This window comes from Schistocerca gregaria, chromosome 1, assembly GCF_023897955.1.
Source record: "Schistocerca gregaria isolate iqSchGreg1 chromosome 1, iqSchGreg1.2, whole genome shotgun sequence".
NCBI lineage: Eukaryota > Metazoa > Arthropoda > Insecta > Orthoptera > Acrididae > Schistocerca > Schistocerca gregaria.
Genome location: NC_064920.1, coordinates 345,428,237 through 345,452,109, shown reverse-complemented (window position 1 = coordinate 345,452,109; position 23,873 = coordinate 345,428,237). Strand labels below are relative to the sequence as shown.

Below are 23,873 nucleotides of genomic sequence, written 5' to 3'. Positions count from 1 at the left end.
GGTGTGAATGGAGCAGTCTAAAGTTATGATTATTCTTGTGTACAACTGTGATGGTGGTATCCTAATGCATTACGTTCCTCTACGGCAGACCGTCAGTTTACAGTATTACTGTTCATTTTCGGAGCAACACCTGCAACCGGCTTTGCAAAAGAAGCACTTTCTGTACAACTCACCCATCGTTTTGCATGACAATGCACGGGTGCATACAGCGCAAGCTGTGGCTGCTCTGTTTGGGCAATGGGACTGGGAAGTACCGTACCATCCACCATACTCCCCGGACTTAAATCTGTGTGACTTTGATTTGATTTCAAAGATGAAGGAACCACTTCGTGGCATTCACTTCAGAACTGTTCCAGAGATTTGGCAGGCAGTAGACCGCTCCATTCGCACCATCAGCAGAGCAGGCTCTGTTAACAGTACGCTACGCCTTCCAGTTCGCTGGCAGCAGGTTCTACCCAATGCTGGTGACTACTTTGATGGATAATAACAGAGGCAAACATGTAACTCTTTTGTATCGATCGTGAATAAATAGTTGCCACTGTTTAAGTTCCAATCCTCATATATTGACATGTCATAACCACACTCAAGTCCAAATCCAAAACCAGGGTCATCAGTGAAGCACAAAAACATAGCACTGAAGGTACATTTGTTACAGACACAGACAGAACAGAACTGACCTGACTCCTGGATAATGAGTGCTACTATTTGTACAAACATAAAATATTCCAGACTATGCAAATTCTGAGAGTGTGATAAATACTAAATGACAAATATTTGCCCGTGATTGTATTTGAACTGGTGACCTGCAGAATACCAGCCAGTGATGTTAACCACCACTCCATGTTAGATGTAGCTCAGCTCGCAGTAATATTACAACTTTAATTGGTAATGTATAAGGCCCAACTTTGCAATAAATGAACAGTTTATCCAGTAGCTTAGAAAGCAGACCAAGCTTGATGATCAGGTGGTTTATGACAGGGTGAAATTTATTATCGTGCAGGAAAATGTGTAATTTCCTAATCTCACAGGTAATGACTAGGGCTTCTTTTTCTGTACGAAAATAATTTAGCCCCAGCTGCTGCAATTTTTTGAATGCAGAGGCCATTGGCTGCTCCCTCTAATCTGCATTTATATGTAAGAGTATATGTTCTTATGCTGTACTGCAATGTTTCTGTTGCCTTTGTTACATGCTTACCAGGGATAAATGTCATCACAAAGATCAAATGTCATTTCTTAATTTCATGAAACCTAGCTGACACTGATCGGAATATGTGAACTTCACATCTTTATGACATCAAATGCTCTGCTGTGTGTTTAAGCACATTCTTACTGAGAATATGGCCCAAATATTTTATGCTGAGTGAAGAATGCTTGCAGATTGGCTACATCTTAATTGCACATTGGTGGACCATATGTTACCATACTATCAAAATAATTTGCACATTTTGGGATTGTTGGCAGAGAACACAAGAAGCCACAAATACTATTAAAATTTATTTTAATGCCACTACCTGTTTTGACATATCGTGTCCACATGAGATAGCCATGCTTGTTTAATAAAAGTGATATGTTCATCAGCAGTATGCTTTCCTCCTCTGCAGTTTGTTCTAGTGGGTGATGTTTCATATCATTTTGGTATTTACGCATTTTCAAGATGAAGCACAAAGTGTTCAAATCTAAAATGCGTATACATACTACATAAATGACAGTGGCACACAAACATTTCACAATATTCCTCATATCAGTTGCAGTCCCACCTGTTATAAGTATTTGTAGCTGGTTGCATTCTCCACCAACAACTCTAAATTGAAAAACAGCCACAGAGTTTCAACAGGATCGAGAATGGATAAAATAACACTGCAGTTTGAACAGTTTGGAACACCCTGTATTAACTGCTCAAGATAGTGCTGAAAAACTGATGAGGCATTTGCAACCCTGAGCAGAAATGAGTTGTATCTGTATGTACTGAAAGTCGTGTTAACAATGTCGTTGTTAGATTGTTCTTCCAGTGGAAGCTGCATGTAGGCTTTGGCTGGCTCAATCTTTAAAAAGCACTACCCCCCAGCTTATTTAGACAATAACTCCTCTGGGCATGGAATCAGATGTAACTCTATGCTATGGCATTGAAATCATAGCATATGCAGATATATTCATTTGGTTTTTTATTGATACTGTTGAGGTTGCTCATTGGTTGATTCTGTAACTTTCCTGCACCCTGCCAAGTTTGAATTTAACTGCATCCTACGTATTACCAAATGAAAATACAGTAGACACGAAAGGTACTTCAGTATCAGATTTTCAATCTGGATTATATGAATGTTTATAAACTGAATGTGTTATGTACTACAGCTGAGCTAACTACTAAAAATGTTATTCTGTGAGACACTTGATATACAACTTACTTTAACTCTGATTTGACTCCTCCTGGGAGCTGTTGGCCACTGTATGATTTGGCTTGCCACTGAACTTTTTGGATTCATGCGGCACCAGGGATCGGTTTGTCTACTAGTTAATTAGTAACACTGCTGTTCCTGTGTCCACTTGGCACTTGGCTACTTACATTTAATTCCAGCAGAATCATCAGTCAGGTTCATGATTCACTTATTGGCGTGTCCAGCTTTATGACATTAAGTATCTGTTTTTACATGATGACATTGCTGCCATCAGACAGTGGCTTGTGACAGGTGTTGCACTCCACCTCATAATGTCAACACTATTTACATTCATGCTCAGTATATAAGTTGGGAAAAGATTTACATTATTTGTAACTATGGTGGGATAAGACAGAGCTGAGAAGCGGCAGCTATGATGGGCTGCATTAGCTGAGGCCCATTGATATCTATGAAAATGATGTTATACATGTACGGAAGATGATGTAATGAAATTGTCACTTTCCAACTGAGATGATAATTTTGTGTAGAATGTATGAAGATTCTGAGAAAAAAATGTACTATCTTGATACTTAGAAGGTAAATTATGAGAATCCTTTATCAACGTAGGTACAAAAAGGTTAACAAGCTCTAACGCCATGTGCACTGTGTTGATAAGGTAATATTTTGATTCCTGTGATCCTTTGAAAAAATCAATCCTGTCTGGATATCTAAGTCTGCATTTGCTATCCTGTTTTTGGTTTTCAAATGCAGTCTTCAACTGAGACACTGTTTTATGCATGTAACATTCACATACTTCTGCTGATAAACTGTAGGAAACTGCTGTTACTTTTAGTTAATGTGATATTTGTGCAGTTAGTGTAAAACGAATGTTCATTGAGTTATATGTCTTTTAAAAGTCACAGGCTTTACACAGTAGTATAGTATAAAATTCAAGGAGTTTCAGAGACGGCATTACTTGCACAAAAGTGGTGAAATATGCTTCATAATGCTGTACTATTTCACTGTGATAAACTTTCGTAAAATTAGCAACTGCTCTTGCCAGGTTCTTGTCTGATTTTAATCAAAGGTTGTGGTTGGCTATTTGGGGCCGGGGATGAATTAAAGGGTGTTTTAAGGGTTTTTATAAACTGATGTTTCCAAAGTCTGATATAGAGTCTTATGTGAAAAAGTTAAACCCATCCATCAATGTCTCTATTGTAAATGTTTTTATCTAAAAACAAACAATGGAAACTCTGCTTGAAGTATCAACAACGTAGGGAAACATAGATCGCTACTTACTGTAAAGATGACATGTTAAGTTGCAGAAAAGCATAGTTAAAAGACACTTTCACATAAGCTTTCAGCCACAGCCTTCGTCAGACACACCATTTGTGAGGTGTGCTTGCTTGCGTGAATGAATAGTGCATGTTTCTCTCTTTTTTTTCTGATGGAGGCTGTGGCTGAAATATTATGTGTTGAGTGTCTTTTAATGATGCCTGTCTGCAACTTAATGTGTTATTTTACAGTAAGTATTGATCTATGTTTCCCTACATTGTGGTTCCTAGGTAAAAGTATTTTTTAAATATAATAAAATGCACTTTTCATCACTTTGCTTTTGTTCAGTTAATACAATTCCAGAAAATGTTTTCTGCTCAAGTCACTCACTGTTGTATAAAAATAAACTCAAGGTCACTTCAGAAGCAACTGACTAATTTTATTTTAATTACAGTGTTCTTTCTAATTTTGTATTGTTGTAATTCTACTGACGACGCTGTTGGCCAATGCCCATCTTCTCAAAATCACAGACTTGTGCCACACAATCATCTAATGGCCAGTTCTGTGTTTCCTTTACTTCTTGAGTGTGACTGAAGGGGGAAGTATGTCTCACACTTTACATTTTATGACATTACAGAGTACTTTGAAAGAACTAGTGATGACATTTGTACGTGTATTTTAAAACTGTTATCAGACAATGATGCTTTACCTTATATCGTGACTGATCATGAAACACGGACAAGAGGCTGAACCCACCCTGTGAGATATCTCAGCCAGCAGTGCCATATGGTATTTACATTTTTTACATGGATTAAGAAATCTTCAGTGTCTAGTTAAATAGCAGAGCATACCGTAACACAATAAAATGTTCATCAGAGCTGAAAAAGTTCAGATAGACAATTTGTCGAAAAATCACAGCTATTGTGTTGAAAGAACAGAAAGGTTTGCTCTTAGTTAATTTCTTGATGCCAGGAACATATGAGATGTACTGCCTGACATTTTCGGAACTGAGATCTACCATTCAAAACTGACTACTTGTGAAGCTGACATTAGAAATTGTTTTGATGCCTGGCAGTGCTCATTTGATACTGTCGTCCGTATTGTACAGCTGGATTGAACCTTTTAGGCTGTAACTTTTGAGACAACCTCACCTTACATCCTTAGTGTTCCAACATGTGTAGGAGACTTTGTTTCTGTTCTGAATTAACTGAACTTGTTGAGTTGGTTGAAGCTGTTTTCATGCTTCTGAAAGTGTCTGGTAAATAATGGTGCCTATATAAAGAAAGTCTAAATGATGGTTTTTGTGAACTGCTAATTATTTTCTATCTACATCTGGAGTGATTTTTTCGTGCCAGTCAAGTATTGTATTTGACCTGCTTATTAATTTTAAGTACAAAAGAAGATTAGAGTTAAATGCCATGTCAGTGATGAGGTTATTAGAGATGGACCATAAGCCCAGGAAATATGCTGTGTCCTTCTCAAAGAAATCACCTTGGCATTTACCTTAAAGAATTTAGGGAAATAACGAGAAACTTAAATCTGGAGGTCTAATTCAGGATTGTACTGCCACTATCCCAAACGTGAGTCCAGTGTGCTAATCAGGATGGCATCACTCAGTTTCTTGCTTTTAATTGACATAAAAGAAAAGATATGATATAAAATGTCATTAAACCATTAGTCTTTTTTGATAAGATTTTTGTTGAAGTTTTCAATAATTGTCAAAGTAGAGAATGAACAGAGTAGAAGGTACTTTTGGAAATGAATTTAGCACTTGAATCACATGCAGAATGTAAATTTAGTTGTTAAAAGAAAGATTAAATGATTCCATACTGGCAGCATTGTAAAAGCAAAGAATTGGACCTAGATAAATTTAATTGTTCAGAAAAATAAATAGCAATTTACAACTTAATTTGGATTAGATCAAGGTTGTCAAATATTCTAAATTGAAGAAGGGGATGTGATGAAATGACTTCATTTTACCAACAGTATTTTCTGTTTTCTGTAAATGACTGTTGTTGTTGTTGTTGTTGTTGTTGTCGTTGTCTTCAGTCCTGAGACTGGTTTGATGCAGCTCTCCATGCTACTCTATTCTGTGCAAGCTTCTTCATCTCCCAGTACCTACTGCAACCTACATCCTTCTGAACCTGCTTAGTGTAGTCATCTCTTGGTCTCCCTCTACAATTTTTACCGTCCACACTGCCCTCCAATACCAAATTGGTGATCCCTTGATGCCTCAGAACATGTTCTACCAACCGATCCCTTCTTCTGGTCAAGTTGTGCCACAAACTTCTTTTCTCCCCAATCCGATTCAATACTGCCTCATTAGTTATGTGATCTACCCATCTAATCTTCAGCATTCTTCTGTAGCACCACATTTCGAAAGCTTCTATTCTCTTCTTGTCCAAACTATTTATTGTCGATGATTCACTTCCGTACATGGCTACACTCCATACAAATACTTTCAGAAATGACTTCGTGACACTTAAATCTATACTCGATGTTAACAAATTTCTCTTCTCCAGAAACGCTTTCCTTGCCATTGCCAGTCTATATTTTATATCTTCTGTACTTCGACCATCGTCAGTTATTTTGCTCCCCAAATGGCAAAACTCCTTTACTACTTTAAGTGTCCCATTTCCTAATCTAATTCTCTCAGCATCACCCGACTTTATTCGACTACATTCATTATCCTCGTTTTGCTTTTGTTGATGTTCATCTTATATCCTCCTTTCAAGACACTAACCATTCCGTTCAACTGCCCTTCCAAGTCCTTTGCTGTCTCGGACAGAATTACGATGTCATTGGCGAACCTCAAAGTTTTTATTCCTTCTCCATGGATTTTAATACCTACTCCGAATTTTTCTTTTGTTTCCTTTACTGCTTGCTCAATATACAGATTGAATAACATCGGGGAGAGGCTACAACCCTGTCTTACTCCCTTCCCAACCACTGCTTCCCTTTCATGTCCCTCGACTCTTATAACTGCCATCTGGTTTCTGTACAAATTGTAAATAGCCTTTCGCTCCCTGTATTTTACCCGTGCCACCTTCAGAATTTGAAATAGTGTATTCCAGTCAACATTGTCAAAAGCTTTCTCTAAGTCTACAAATGCTAGAAACGTAGGTTTGCCCTTCCTTAATCTAGCTTCTAAGATAAATGACTAAACAGGGGTAAAGAAAAAATATGCTTCTATGACTATTATTGAATACAATCACTGCACTGATGGCATTTTTTGCTACCCTTATAGAAACTGGACAATGCAGGAGAGGTGAAGAATCTTAGTTTTTCAAAGATGTTGTTATGCATTATGAAACAAGATATGTGTCCATCAATAACAAGCTGATTACTTCCACATTTTATGTTTATGACAAAATATTAAATCAGAAAATAAACTTCTACAGTTTTCTATTTGCAGAGGCTTTTATGAGTATGTAAACATCAAATTCAGTTGTATGAAATACCATCCTTTTGTAAACCATATTTTCAATGATGTTATGGTTTTATTCCAAATTTCTGTAGGTTTGTACAGTAGATGAGACCATGGAGGGCTCAAAACATATTATTTGTACCACAGTTAACTTGTTGATGAGATTTGTACGTCATTCCCTTGCCAATATTTTAGCCATGTTTCATGTTTTTTGTATTTTGACAGTTTCATATAAATCAGCATACGGGAGCACGACCATATCAGTGTCCCTACTGCCCTAAGGCTTTTGCCAGCTCAGGAAACTGCTTCTCGCATCGTAAACGTATGCATCCTATGGAAGTGGAGCGTGATAGAGAACGAGCAGCTCAGCTCATGAGGTGAGAGGAACATGTAGGGTATGGAAACAACTGTGACCTGCACACACCACAGTCCACTGAAGAGTTTTGACCAGTGGGGACCCTAGGTATGATATTTAAGTTTCTGGTTTACCAGTGCTTTCCAGAACTATGTATACTTTGAAAGAACTCTTAATAATGGATACATTTAGTCTTTTACACCAGGCAGTGATGATCAGAGTGTATAGAAATAAATATTATTTGAATAGATGCTTTAAGTGTATCAAGAACAATAACAGATATCGTGTTCCCATCTGAGATATGATTGGTTTAGTGTTTTAACATATTTTACAAGTTTGAAAGAATAATTATTGTTCGGATGAAAACATTGTTATGTTACTTACCTCTGTATTTATATTTATATGAATGTGATTTTAACTGAGTTGCTTTGTTACTCCAGTTATTAACACCTAAAACTAATTTATGTTTTGGGTGTTTAAGATATATTTTTATGAATAATTCACTTTTCTGAATTATATTTTTATCTTACTGCTTAGCTCCATGAATGTTTAATGATTTGTGATTATAGAATAAGAATGTAATATTTTCATAGATGACAATCATATTTTATAACTCTGTAGGCAAAAGTGTTTTGCATATTACTGCTTTAGAGAGAAGGTACATATTAATAGGATCAGATAATGCAAATACCATAATTCATACAGTTTATCATCTGAGTTTAGCTTAACCTTGTTGCAGTTTTAGTTCTTATGAAATTTAGGAACTAAGTGAAAGTAGAAACTGATACTGTTTCTCAATACTATTTTTTTGCCTCTGAATGCTAATAATTAAACAATAAGTCCCAATAACCCACACTTCTGCAGTCACCTATGTGAAGAAATTGGCATGAGATAAGCCTAACAACATAAATTGTGCCACATTTTTTAATTTTTTTAATTTTTATTTTTTATTACTTTTTTGTGCTCAAAATGCTAGTGTCTCTTAGCAAACCAAATTTTCTTGATAATACTTGGTAAATATTACTGTTAAGTTCAAAACTGATAAGTGATGGAAGACTCCTCAAATTTTCAAGCTTAATTGGAATCTACAGAGCTAGCTCCAAGAAATGCATCTCAGGTCATTATGAAATTCTGCATTTATCAGCTTTTTATGTATGGTTGGGCTGCTCTGAATTTGCTCTTCAAGGTGATTAATGAGGGAAATACTTTTTCATTCCTGACTTCTCTCTTGTTTCTTAATATGTTGAGTCATTTTGTCTGCAGAGTTAAGTACTCTTAGTTATAAAGGTATTGTATTTTGTTATGTTCCATTTTCAAAATTCCTGCAGTATGTTTTGTGTTTGTAAGCATACAGCTATAGATTTGTAAAGATGCAGATGTAGATGCAGTGAAGTACAACTCAATGATATCTTAATAGATTTCAGGAAATTAAAAAAAATACACCTACCTCCATTTTGTTGTTGACTGTGTGTCAAGAATGCAACCATTTTAAAAATGCAATAACTTAGGTACACTACCTCCTCACTTGCATTTATCACATCTGTGAGACTGCTCTATAAAATTTATATGGTACTTTTGATGTTGGAAATGTGGTTTTGTTTATGTGCCAATATATTCTTAGTCTTTACATACTGTAATTGTAGCTGCCATGTATCTTTAGTGTATTTATTGATACACTCATTTGAACAATTGCAGTAGTTCAAGAATATTCTTGAACAATTTTTTGTGATAAGCACTTTTGTCTCTATAGTGCAACAAACTTAATTGTAATGGAGTAAAAATTATGTTCATTTATTTAGCGTGGTAAAACACACTATTAATATATAGATAATTCTGAATTAAGTGAATTAAGCAGTTCTGGTCTTGAAACACTAAGGTGAAGCTTTGTGCTTAGTAATGTACTTAGCATGTGGTTATGAAGAAATTTTTGAAGCCTTTGATGAGCATTCTCAAGGAGGTCCATTGGTTTTAGATTATAAGGCAACAGTATTTGGCTTCAGGCTAGTGAAATTATGTTCCTAATGTAGGTAATTTTTGCTTATATTAGTCTTATCGATTAGATAATCCAGTTTTACTTTAAGTTCAACTGATTTTGCTGTGAATTAAAATAGGATTGGATGCATAATATATCTTATTTTAGTATTTTATCCACCTTCAGCAACTATAACTGAGCAAACCAAAATAATCAGCAACTGGTTGCACAAAAGAAATTCTAATTTCCTTAACCAGTTTAAGGTGCTTAGTACCCTTCTTCTGAAGAAGGCCACGAAGTGCTTAAAACCACTGAAAGAAATTAGAAGTTCTTTTATGTAACTGGTTACTGATTATTTTGGTATACAAATAATACAGAGAGTAAAAATGAGCAACCATTCACCTTATAGCTGAGGTGTTAAGTAATTGATAATTTACAATAAAGATTTTTCAAAAGCTCAGTGACGTTTCCATTGCAACTTTTCGGTTGTTTTCAATGTGAGTGAATGACAAGCTATAAACAAGATTGTCCGAAAACTTAGTAATATTTTCATTGTACCTCTTTGGAATTAACTATTACAATATGCACATAAAAGGCTGTATTATGTCAGACAATTTAATTGTCCCAGCACTACATCCCAACTATGTTGCTTCATCATCTTTCAGCCATATACACTCTATTCCCACTTGTATCCCTACTCATCACAATTGAGGCCATCTTCTTGTACACCAATATCCTATACGTTTGATTGTGCCACTATTGAACACTTCCTCTCTCAATGTCCTGCTGATTCCAAACTTTCCGCCTCCTTCCTAATATACCTGACCAACAATATCCATACCCATAACTACTTTTTCTCCAAGGGAGAGATTTACAAACAAATCTCTGGCAGGACTGTGGGCACCCACCCACATATCACCTGCCTATGTGTCATCTGGAGGAAACCTTTGTAGCCACTTAAGGTCCTGTATCTCTTATCTCATTTGGATTTGTTGATAATACCTTCTTGACTTGGACTCAGGGTTAAGACACACTGTCTTCTTCCTTCCACAGCGTCTTCTCTCCTGTATCTTCACTTGGTGATCTTTAGCAAAGTGTATTGCATTCTTGGACATTGATGTACACCACTTTAATTGCTCCGCAAAAAGCTCTGACAGTGTCAAGCCCATTAACCATCAACAGCACCTCCACTTTGATAACTGCCATCCATTCTGCAGTAAAAAGTCTGTCCCATACATTCTGGGCACGCACGGATGGTACAGCTGCAGTGGCAAGCAATCCTGCGGATAGTCTGCTGTGACATTACCCTCAAAATCTAGTCTGTAAACAGAACTCCTTGTCTTATCCACACAAGTCTCTGATCCTCCAACCACGTCTGTGAACCAGTTGCAAAAGAGCACAGCCCTTATTATCCAATACCAATCCGACATTAACCACATCCTTTGCCAGGACTTTCACTACCAATTGTCATGCCCAGAAATAAAGGACATTTTTTTTCTAAATCTTCCCCATCTGTCTCAAAATGGTTTTCCCCTGCCTTCTCAATGTAAGCTACATCCTATCCCATTTTTGAATGAAATGTATTCCCAATACCTAGTCACATAGGTCATATCAATTTGGAAGGTCCAGGTGCAAGACCTGTCTTATGCAACCACCCAGTGCTTCCAATTCCATTCCCATAATAGACATATCCTGCACTGTGACAGGCAGGGCTACTTGTGAAAGCAGTCATGGCGTAACGCTGCAATGTCTGCACAGCGTTTAAAGTGGGTATGACCATTGCCTGATTGTGAACAAGAACAATGTTGACCACCCACTGGCAGAACGTGCTGTTGAAAACAATTTGCTCAACTTCAGCAGTGTTTTCTCTCTCTCTCTCTCTCTCTCTCTCTCTCTCTCTCTCTCTGTCTGTCTGTGTGTGTGTGTGTGTGTGTGTGTGAGAGAGAGAGAGAGAGAGAGAGAGAGATTAGTTACCTTTGAAGAAGAATATTGGCCGAATGCTCATGAGCTCCTGTTGACCACTCAGTGACTCAATTATACTGTGAGTGGTTAGCTTTACTCCTTCCCCTATTAATCCTCATTTATTCATCTGTTTAAGAAAATAAGGAAGTGAAAGAGCAAAATGCAGAATATGAACTTATTTGTTAAGAATGTAACTCGCACCGTACATTTACTCCTCAGTACACATTTTTCAACAGCTCTTCTTTTTTTCTTTAGTTTATTGTGTTTCCATATTGTTTATTATGTATTTTCTTACTTCCTTGACAACTTGTTGACAGTTACCATTGGCTTTAATATATTTTAATTACCATACTGTATGATTTGCTAAATTCTTTTTTCTGAGCAAGCTCACCTTCGGTTGTACCTTCTTCCTACATGTGCCTTATTTAACAGCTATCCATAGAAACAATGTTTCAAAGATGCAAGTCAGTGTGTTTCAGGACTACATTTCTGCAATGTATCTCTGTAGAATGATGCATACTGCCTTGATTTTTCAAATATATAATGAGCATTCAAAAAATTATAGCTAGTTAATTAACAGTATCAAATGCTTTAATCAACACTAATTAACTTTATCAAGTGCAATGGGGTGTTAAAGCATAATCTTTCATTGTGAATTTTAACATTTTTCCCACCAAACTGAATATTCAGAAAAGTTTTGTGCTTGCTGCCATTTGTCATTAACTACAGTCCATGATATTTCAATTTGCAGATATCCAGTGGAAATATCATGCACAGTGGTTAATGACAACTGACAACAAGCCTGAAACTTCTTTGAATATAATATTTATTTCTTCTTTGTTGAGTGGTTAGAGGGGTAGTTTATCATAGAGTAGTAGTTTATCTAAAAAGAGTGTAATGAAAGTGTAAAGGCAGCTGCTTCAACCATACTTTAATACAAAGATTTGAACTGAAGAAGTCAAAAATCCCTTCATTTCTAAAAAAATGTGGTACAAACATATGTCCAGCATTTAGCATTAAATAGGTTTATTTTATATCATGCATATGGTATACAGATCCGATTTTCTCTTGCCTTTTTTTTCTTTGCAAGAAGTAATTTGATTGTAACTTGCAAACAATTAATCACATTTGTTGCTTTTTGGCATTGGTAAACTGGATTAAAAGAGAAAGAGATCAGTGAATATTTTCCTTTTAAAAACTGTATTTTATGTTGACTGCAACTATGAAATGAAATGTAGTAGTTGGTTAAAGGTATATTTATTATTGCTTTGACTTCCTGCTCTAGGAATTGTATATCGTTAGCATCCAAAGTATAAAAAAATAATACGAATGATGTATGTACATAAATAAACCATTTGCAGTTTGGCTTCATTTGAACCAAAGTTACATTAAGCGTCATTGTAACAGTTTTTAACTGAAACATGGCACATTCTGAACACCAGGAAAATTGTATGTATCAGTGCTGCTCACAAGAAGGAGCAAACATATAAGTCCATAGAAATGAAAATTACTGAATGACTAAATGCTTTCCCACTTGGTTACATCAATACAGATCCCACAACATCCTTCCTCCTATTCTCTTTTGTCATTATTTAACTTTATTCATGTGAACAATGAGATCTGCTCACTTCCTTTTTCTCGTTTTATTGTCCCAAATCTTATTTTGTCACTATCATTCAGTTATTGCTTATATGTATCTAATATTAATCAATGCTGTGTTTCCTATCTTTCCTCTTACATCGATTGATCTTATTGTGTGAAAATTTTACTGTCAGAAATTGCATTATTGAATCATGCATTGTGATAGAGGTTGTTCATCAAGAGTAAATGAATTTAATTACACATATTCTGATTTGATGTTTGTCCATTTATACTGAGTCAGCTGCTCTCCTGCAGTACAGTATCTCTAACAACTGCCATTTCATATAGGGGAGGGATTAAAATATTTTTATTAACTTTGTGTTTTATTATTAGTAGCATTGTTCTTAAAATTTTATATATCTTCATTTATGTTGCACCTTGTATGAGTAATTGAATGTTTTTAATGCTATTTGCTCATTTGTCTTTGATATGACCTCTTCTTTGCTGCTTCAGTCAGTATCAGCAGCAGCAAAGTAAATTTTTGAGCTGTGTGGATCACTTATGTGACTCTTTCTTATGTTTGTATTCCATGCCTTTTTCATGCTCAGCATGGTTTTTTGTTCTCCTTTCTCTTGTCCTACATTATTGGGTCCACATTCTCTCTGACTGGTGTAACCTTTGATTGTTGTAAAGGAGACACACAAAAACAAAATAGCTAAGAAGAGAAAAAGATAGTTAGAAATCTGTACAACTAAAGCTACTAATAGATGTGCTTTTGCAGTTTTAAACAAAGGAAAGTGAGACACAAATAAGCTTGAAAACAAAAGTGGAACATTGATTAAATAGAAAGAACTGGGAAATAGGGCAGTATGAAAAAGTTTCTTAGATTGCTTGAGAGAAAGATGTCTTGTGGAAAATGGGAACAGTAAACAGCAGGACTAGGGGGCTATAAAAGAATTAAGAGTGGTGGAAAGAGTATGGAGAATTAGTTGATTAGAACAATCTGACAGTGTAACTGGGTATGATGATATGGGTATGATAATTGTGGAATATCGTGTATCCACTAAAATTGTCTAGGTTGTAATGCCACATTGTTTTCCTCCTCCTCTTTCTTCTTTTTTGTGAAGTTACAATTTCCGGTACGCTGTGCGGCTTTTTATTAAGTGTTCTTCAAGTGGCTGAACAATTTCTAAGCACACTGTAATGTTGCTTCTACATCTTTATTAGAAAATTGGAATTATTGCTTAATAATAGAAATAGCTAAGAACAGAACTAGGTGGTTAGAAAGCTGTACAATTGAAGCTACTGACAGGTGTGCATTTGCAGTTTCTTTAAGCAAGGGGGAAAATGAGAGACAAATAAAGCTTGGAATCTAAAGCAGAATATTGATAGAATAGAAAGAACTGGCAAATAAGGGAGTATTAAAAAGATTTTTAGAATGCACGATTGAAAGATGTTTTGTGGGGAATGGGGATAGTAAATAGCAGAACTAAGAACTATAAGGGAATGAAGAGTGGTAGAAAGAGTATGGAGAATTAGGAATGGGTGAAAGAATGAGACAAGTTCGTTAATTAGAATAATCTGACAGTGTAAGTGGGTATAATGATATGGGTACGATGATATGGAATGATGTGCATCCAAATTAAATCGTCTAGGTTGCAATGCCACATTGTCTTCCTCCTCCTCCTCCTCCTCCTCCTCCTCCTCCTATTTCTTTTTCATTTTTTGTGACATTATAATTTCAGTCATGCTGTGGGGATCTTCATCAAGTGTTCTTCAAGTGGCTGAACATTCTCCAAACACATTGTAACATTGCTATATAAGGGGAAGTGCCTGTACACTTTTTTTGGAAGAAATTGTAATTGTTGCTTAGTAATTATTGCATTCTAATTGGTTGCCCATCTTTATTTATTAAAATAGGGCTCTAGTAATGCATACAGGACACTGATACCAAAAATTTCAGAAAAGAAATATGTGTGTTTAATTTAACAAAGTGGCTTCTCAGGAATTGTTTATTTTTGTTGTATGTAATGGCTGACTGGTTACTTTCTGACAATAACATGAACAGCATTAAATTGTTCAGAAATATCTTCTTTTCTTTAAAAGTATCTTGATTGCAGATAGAAGTTGAGCAAATCATATGTATCTGAAGTGATATTTTTGCCAATGACCTTCATTATTTTTAAATGATGCTGTCGTACTGAAGCCCATCAAAATTTCATTAGTTGGTGTCTTCTTTGTGTATAATTTTTTTGTCAAGTATGTGTAATCTTTCACAAATGAGTCCATTGTAACAACTAAATGCATTCAGGTGAAAGCAGCATGACACTGGGAATAAATCTCATTTTATGGAATGTTTGGTGCAACATTATTTCTAAATGTTATTTGTCACTCTGATCCTTTTTGACTTCCAGAGTGATAGAGTTAATAATTTTTTTTATCTTTGTGGTCTCCGTTCAACTTACAGACATAATTATGTTTTTTTTGAGGGGGGGGGGGGGGGCAGGGCATTTGAAATTGACAGTTAATATTTCCAGCACACACATTTCTGTTTTTCTAAATTCTGATCTGCTTCTTGTTATGGAAAATTAATTATGTTTGTTGCTGCTGCAAAAGAGGTTTCTTATTTTCATTCAATCTTAAACTGTGAAGCAAAAAAACATAGCACTCTGTACAATCATATAAATTATATGCAAATAAATTTTAGATATAATTTTTAGCATCAAAAGATGTGGAACGAAACTCATCTATGGTAAAAAGGACATTTAATTTTGCTATGAAACTTTATATCTGGATATAGATATTTTTGCTGACTTTATGTCACCTGGTAATATTACACTCCTTTCTTGTGTGTGTGTTGTCATACTTGGCTCATTAATAAGTTTTATATAGCACTGGTAGAAAATAGTGACCAAAACTGCTGTTTAAATTTCATATTCTTTTTATTTTTACTAATTTCATCTTGTTTTCACACTGTTTACAGTTTTTTTCTGGTTCTTGTGGAACATTTTTTACCATGCAAGTCTCATTTATACTATTGAGAGATAACTGCCTATTTTAGTTAACATGAATGTGAGACCACAGACTTTTGGTGGTATGGATTTGATCATGATCTCTGCAATTTTAGTATTCATTAAACCCAAAATAAAATGTGTTATGTGCTATTCTAAACAAAGTCTTAAAGAGAAAAATAAATTAAAAAATGCAAAGTAAGATCGCAGTAGTCAAGCATGTAGAGTACTTTATTTGAGTTTGTAAGTATATGATGTTTGGACGTAGAAAATTCAGTAGTAAACTATATTATACAGCCATTATATCATCCAGACATATTCAAGTTGGAATGAAGTAATCCATGCTTTGTAATTTTACTTGTTTAGAGTGCATCTGTAATTGAATTAGTGAAAGCTGTTAACACAGTTCAAAGATTCATTTCATTTACTGACTGTATAAGTACTGTATTTACCTGATTGTAAGACAAATAGATGACCTGTATCTGATGAAATGGTTTCTTGAGAATTTAGACACCTACTGTTGGAAAATTCTGTTTTATTCCCACTACCTTCATTCTGGTAACTTTTTGAATGGTAGGAAACCCTTCGTTGTTTTTATGCTGTGCATAATGTACAATGTGTTACCATGAAACCTTCCCTGCTTAGGTTCCCTCTAAGTTTTCCATGTAGAACAGGTGTTCTTTAATGTATTCTTCTTTTGATGCCACTCACAAACAATGGTTTCTATTACACCAGACATCCTACATATGTTTTGTGGCCTCTGCTTCATTACTAAAATTAACTTAATGTCAAAATATGTGTGTGATCAGTTGAACATTCATAAATGTATGTATCCATGTGATTGAGTAGAAAAATCCATTTTAGAGTTGGGTTAATACAGTATGTCCTTCATAACTTTGTGTCAACATGTGAATATTTGTTTGTAAGTACAGCTTAATTTAATATTATTCTAATGAGATTTACTGACAAGTTAAATACCAGCTATAACAAATAACATCATTTGTGTGTATTATGTGCAGAAACAGTAACTTTTTTTTTCCTCTGAAAATGATGTGAATTAAGTTTGATAAATTGTTATTGTCTTGATTTTTTATATCAATGTCTCATTGGATTTGTATGATGATTATGATCATCATCTTGTGGGTGAGTTCAAGGCCAATGAGCAGAATGCTCTTAATAGATGACATTAGTGTTTGTCATCTTTCCGTTACCTGAAATTTGGAGAGATGGACAAATTAGAAGTGTGTACCATTTCAAACATGATTTTTGACATCATCAATGAAATGAACACCGATATTCAGTTGTATTTTTCTGGTAGAACTCTGAATATCATTCAGTTAATTGCATTATGATAAGGGAAGTTGCTATTCACCACACACACGCACCAACACACGCGAACTTGTTGCTATGGTGTATAGCAGCTATCCTTTTCATAATATTGTCATTATTCCATCCTGGATTTTCAGTTGCTTGATTCAGATAATTGTAAATAAGCTAAAGTATCATTTGCAAGAAAGTAAGTGATGTACTGTTAATGCATTTCTAATTGGCAACAGACATCTCTTAAAATGTTCTTCATTGCTTACAGTACCTTTATCACAAAACTTGTTAACTAATTACTGTATAGCTTTCTGTTTTGTACTCTCTTTTGTGTTACTGGTATTTAAGTCTGTTAAAATGGAAGCCATTATTTTCAACCATCTTCAATACTTGTTTGTGAATTTAAGAAATATTTTGTGTTAAAAATACCTGGTGAAATTTTCTGGCATGTATTAATTTCTGTGGAAAAATCTTAGTTCTGAAAAAATGTTTAAAATTTCATAAAAGTGAGCCCTCTAAATATTTTTTTCAGAAGTGTGGTGATAAATTCCATGCATGATGTAATGTTAAATAATTTTCTTTATTCTGAATTGTATGCATATATTCATAAGCATTGTTACAAGCAGGAGTGTTGTTATTTTGTTGTGATCAATGCTGTACTCTGTTATGGATAAGTAAACTGTAATATGTAGTGACATAAGTATTATACTTTTGCATGGTAGTTGGAAAGTATAGAAATAATAACTGATAAAAAAAGTTAGGAACTGTAATGTGATACATTCAGATATAAATGCAAGGCATTTCACTGATCTTGTAAATGAAACTATCTTACAGATAGTAAATGGTGTGTATTCTCAAATAAAAGTGTTTCATTTACAGTTTGAGAAACTCTTGTTCCCATTGTTCACTTGCCAGAGTTAAACTGGTAGGTACTGTAAGAATGAAGCAAGTAGAAATAATTTAGGCTTGTAGTGATATGGACTTACCTTTTTTGTGTATTTTGGTAGCAGAGTGAATATTTCTCTTTGAGGAAAATGAAGGCACGATCTAATAATGTATCATACTGACTACTTCAGCAAATTACTTACTTGAAGAAGAAGAAGAGGAATTAACTCATTAGTTAGATCATGTTAGTAGCTTTGAATTTACAGAGAGTGACAGGAAACAAAACATTTTATTTACAGACATGGTTTCTGAAGAGTTCTCTTTTCTAACTATATTTCTGTATGTTTTACAATTTGATTGTTATTGAGAATGAATGTCACAGTTTCATCTCATTTATATCAGTGCATCAAAGTTTCATTGCTTCACCTGAAACTGAAAGATTCCAATAAAAATTGTGAGTAATGATAATTTCTGGATATCAAATAGTGTATAAAGGTTTATGTATCAAGTTAGAACATTTGTTACAGGATTTTATGTTTGGTGAAGGATAAATTATTTTCACTATAATTTTCAGACCATCCTTTTCCATTCACAAAAATTGTATGGAAATGACTATTGGTAAGACTGTTTATAAGCTTGAATTCCTCTACCTCTGATTTATTGTTTTATCCATTCTGTTAGATATATGACAAAAGTTATCTTTTACTAAAAGTTAGAGACAAAATTGATGATATGTCCACATCAGTATACCATATCTCCATACTTTTCATACTTTTCTTCAAATAAAATCAAAAGAATAACCAAGGCAACCTTCGACATTAAGTGATAGACAGACACATCAAGGAAAAAAGATACAGGTGTGGCGGTGGGGGGGTATGGTGGGGGGGGGGGGGGGGAGGTATCCATATGGCATGGTATGTGAAGAAGCGAAGAAGCCACTAAAGTGTTGATGGCCAGTCATACGGATGAAAAAACTATTTACAGGTCAAGCTCATATTAAAAGCCTAGCTGCAACAGACTTGATATATAGTATGATTGCTTGCACTAGTGACATGGCTTGTGATGTGATAAAAGATATTTGTGGCAGAATGGGAGTATCAAATGTTGTATGATGCATTGTGTGGGTCTTCAACTGGTGTGTGTGTGTGTGTGTGTGTGTGTGTGTGTGTGTGTGTGTGTGAGTGAGAGAGAGAGAGAGAGAGAGAGAGAGAGAGAGAGAGACCCCCTGTGCATGTGTGTGTGTTTGTGGAGGGAGAGGGGGAGGGGGAGATGGGATACCATTTGGGAGAGCTAAGCTGGATCTCATTGAGATGCAGTTCCACACCAAGTTAATGTTTCTTAACATTTGGGTAGCAAGTGTGATTGAAATATTAGAAGTTTGAGAGGATATTACACAGGAGCTCTGCAACTGGGTCAGGTGGGGTGACAAAGTGTTTTGCATTCTCAGTAAGGAACTGGGCTATCACTGTGGCTGTGAAGAGTGAATGGGAGAGGCCATTCAGTGTCAAATGGAAGGTAGATAACATGGTGGAAGTATTGTTGATTGTTGGCAGATTTGATGAGGAGAGAGATTTTTATAGAACCATGGTTAGAAGTAACTGGCCCTAATGGGTCAGTCGGGTTTGACTGACCGTCATGTCTTCCTCTGACAATGGCATTAGATGCGGTATGGAGGGGTGTGCAGTCAGCACACCACTCTCCTGGTTGTTGGTGGGTTTATTGACTTTGGAATCGCTACTAAGTGGTTGAGTGGCTCCTCATTTCTCCTCATGAGGCTGCGTGCACCCCATACCAGTCTTCCCACCAAGGAAAAATCCTGACAGTACCAGGGATTGAACGTAGGTCAACCACATGGCAGTCAGCCACACTGACCACTCAGCTACAAAGGTAGACACAGATAGAAGTGTATGTACATAATAGCAGCTAACTGAGACAAAGAGGACCAGCTGATATAGATAATGAGATGGCATTAAGGTAATACAGGAAGGGGACACATTTTGAGTCCCTTTCAGGAATGTATCATCAATGTGTCTTCACCAGATGGATGTGTGTAGCAGTTTTAATGGTTAGGAAGAACACCTCCCGGTCCTTCATAAACAAGTTTGCATACGAGGTTGCCATATGTGCACCCATAGCTGTACTGAAGATTTTTTGTAAATCTTCTCTGTAAAGCTTTATGTGTGAATTTCTTGTGTGTTCTCCTTTTTGTTGGCTTTAATGCAAGAATGTCATTCTTGCCTATCTCACGGTTTGTACGGGGTAGGAGAAATAAGCAGCTCTCATCTGCTATCAGTTATGCACATTTTGACAACCATTTCCTTGGAGAGGTTTCATAAAAATTATAACAACAGGTTTTGTAAATTTTCTTTGTTTCAAATTCCTAACAGAATAGTTCAGAGGAACAAGTCGTCATGTCAGAAACCAAATTCATTTCTATCATAATGTTGTTGTTCATCATTGGTGTTCTTTGGCTTTAGTGAGGAGGATTATTCACTGTAAAGAATGATGTGATACTTGCCTCATTACTTCCAGTACTCACACCTCTTCTCCGTTGTTACAGATCTTCTATTTCAAAACAAACTGACCATTTGTATCAGTGCTGAAAGTTTATTGTAAGGGTGAATTTGCAAGAAAATTTAATACATCTGGTGTAAAGACTGTATAGCCCAAAGATTGCTGTGGTTGATGAAACTAACATGAGTGATGTTAATGTTTCATGATAGGTTTCATATTTGACTCCTTCACTGCTATTTTTGTTAGCTTTTTTGTTTTGTTAGCAATTGTCATTTACTAAAGTGCTTGATTTTTTTTTTTTTTACACACCATTGTTCTTCAATATGTTGTCGCTGTTTTCTTTTGTGCGAGTACTATAAAACTGGAGCTTTGATCCTAACTTGATAATTTTCTAGTCATAAACTGTCAGTGTTCAGTTGGCTTTAAAATAGAAGCCTTTTGTGATGCTTCTAGTCATTTTGTGAGGTTACTTTTTAAATTGTAAATTTCTGTAAGCTCTCTGTTTGGACTCACAAATTGCAATAAGCATTTGTGTTTGCTTCTTCTCTTCTCTTTTTAAACGTAATTTATATCTATTTGCAATGTTTATTATGTCTTTAAATATAATTAAATTCATTAGTTGCATGACCTACTAATTTTAAAGTGAACATACATGATGGTGTATACTATTCTGCAGATTTTATTCTTTGTGGTTAAGTGATTATGCAGTGTCTTTTAGAATATTAAGTTGGAAAATCATTTTGTTTACAATTTTCTTTCTGTTTGTCAACCTTTTTTAACTTTTTAATATCACTTAGACTGTTTGTATGATTTTTAATAGAAATTTAAGCTTTTTGTTCCAGTGCTCACAGTTCAGTTTTTCTTTTAAATTTTGCACAGTTCCTTGATTGATTATGTTGTTAATGCACTATTTATTTCTATCTGACTGTGTTTTTTGTTACTGGAATTTGAAAAGATATTCTAAATAAATCCAACAATTCTCAAAAAAATCATTTTTTCATGGCTTTATTATTTGAGTACCTAGTCACTTTGGAGAACTTGTGCGTGAGGGAAAGGATAGAAAATATAAGAAGCAAAAAACTTTTATGATTTTGGCAAAAAGACTAGCTCTCTCTCACACACTTTCTCCATTCTCCTCCATCCCGCTTTCTCACTCCCTCCACACACACACACACACACACACACACACACACACACACACAGAGGTATTTCTCAGTGCTGCATCCTGACTAGAGGACTAGCAGTAGTGAGAAGATAGAGGTAGAAACACAATGGGAGGGGATTTCGATAAGTGCTCATGTGCATGATCTTACACCTACATACGGACTCTGCAAGCCATCGTATGGTACATGGTGAAATGTATCTTGTACCACTAGTAGTCCATTTCCTTTCCTGTTTCACTTGTAAATAGAGCAAGGGAAGAACGACTGTCTGTATGCCCCAATACAAGCCCTGATTTCTCTTACAATATGTTCATAGACCATACGCAAAATGTATTTTGGTGGCAGTAGAATTGTTTTGCATTCAGGTTCGAATACTGGTTCACTAAATTTTCTCTATAGTGTTCAACAAACAGACCATTATCTTTCCTCCAAGGATTTCAAGTTTGAGCTCATGAAGCATCTCCGTAGTACTTGATTTTTGTTTGAACCTTCTGCTAACAGATCTAGCAGTACACCACCTGAATTTCTTCGATATCTTCCTTCAGTTTCAACCTGATGGGGCTCCCAAACACTCAAGTAGTATAGATTGAAAAATCGCCAACCAGATGCAAATAGAGGTTTATTATTTGTTGACCATGGTTTCGGTATTTGTAAAAATATCTTCTTCTGAGGCATCAAGGGATCACCAATTTAGTATTGGAGGGCAGCGTGGAGGGTAAAAATCGTAGAGGGAGACCAAGATATGAATACACTAAACATGGCCTGCACCTTCACTAGATATGGCCTGCACCTCAACAGGTATGGAAAGGTGAGGTTGGCAAAGCTTATAGGTGACAGCATATGTGGGGGTGGTGGGATCACTCATGGGAAAATTCCGGTAGTTGTGGGTGTTAGAGCTGTACCTTTTTTAGATTGAAGTCAGCTGATAGGTATTCCTGCTTAAGGAAAGTCTCTGTAACAAAGAAACCACTTTCGACAAAGCTTAGGTACCCGGTTAATGAGGGAATTAGTATATTTCATCAAAATATACAGGGCATTAGAGACAAAGTCAGAGAACTGCTTATAGATGTTGACTCTGAAATTATTGGTATATCTGAACACTTCTTAAATAAGGAGATAATTCAGAGGCTCCCTTTACCAGGATACGGGTTGGCTGGCAGCTTTTCTAGGAGCTCTTTGCGGTGTGTGGGGGAGTAGCCCTGAATGTGAAAAACGGTATCCCATTTGAGTCAATTGATGTTTCAAAGTATCGCACTGAAAAGGTGTTTGAATGTTGTGCATTTGTGGTTAAATTTAGTGGAGCTAAACTTCATACTGTTGTTATTTATAGATCCCCAGACTCCGAGTTCACAACATTTTTGCTAAAGCTAGAGGAGGTTCTTGGTTCACTTTATAGGAAATACAAAAAGTTAGTTATATGTGGTGACTTCAATATTAATTGTATAAGTGATTTTGCAAGGAAAAGGATGCTGGTAGAACTCCTTAGTTCATATAATCTTATACAAACTGTATTCTTTCCAACGAGAGTGTAAGGGAACAGTAGAACAACCATAGACAATATTTTTGTTCATTCCTCATTACTAGAAGGGCATTCTGTTAGCAAAAAGGTGAATGGCCTTTCAGATCATGACGCACACATTTTAACTCTAAAAGATTTTTGTGCTGCAACACAGCTGTTTAGGAAAGCAGATTCAGTTGCTGTAGAGACATTTGTAAACATCATCAAGGAACAAGAGTGGCAAGATGTTTATAGTGCTGATACAGTAGACGATAAATATAATGCTTTTCTTAAGGCTTTTCTCATGCTCTTTGAAAGTTGCTTTCCGTTAGAACGTGCAAAAAAGGGTACTAGCACAAACAGGCAGCCTGGGTGGTTGACTAGAGGGATAAGAATATCTTGTAGAACAAAGTGGCAATTATATCAAAACGTTAGAAACAGTCACAATCTAAATGCAGCAGCCCATTACAAACAGTATTGTAAGGTGCTTAAAAAAGTTATTAGGAAGGCAGAAAGTATGTGGTATGCAGATAGAATA

The 23,873-nt window shown here is 35.6% G+C and overlaps 1 protein-coding gene across 3 annotated transcripts in view; it reads left to right on the top strand.

Moving 5' to 3' along the window:
• The window catches only part of LOC126344673 (myoneurin-like), a 78,579-nt gene extending 56,913 nt beyond the window's left edge, over positions 1 to 21,666 (top strand). For 2 of the 3 annotated variants that reach the window (XM_050002039.1, XM_050002038.1), the window contains one exon: positions 7,300 to 21,666. In XM_050002039.1, coding sequence (XP_049857996.1) covers positions 7,300 to 7,455 — 156 coding nt within the window. In that variant the 3' untranslated portion in view covers positions 7,456 to 21,666. The remainder of the gene's footprint in view (positions 1 to 7,299) is intronic. The other variant, XR_007565161.1, reaches the window with a different exon arrangement.
• Positions 21,667 to 23,873: the final 2,207 nt, after the last annotated feature.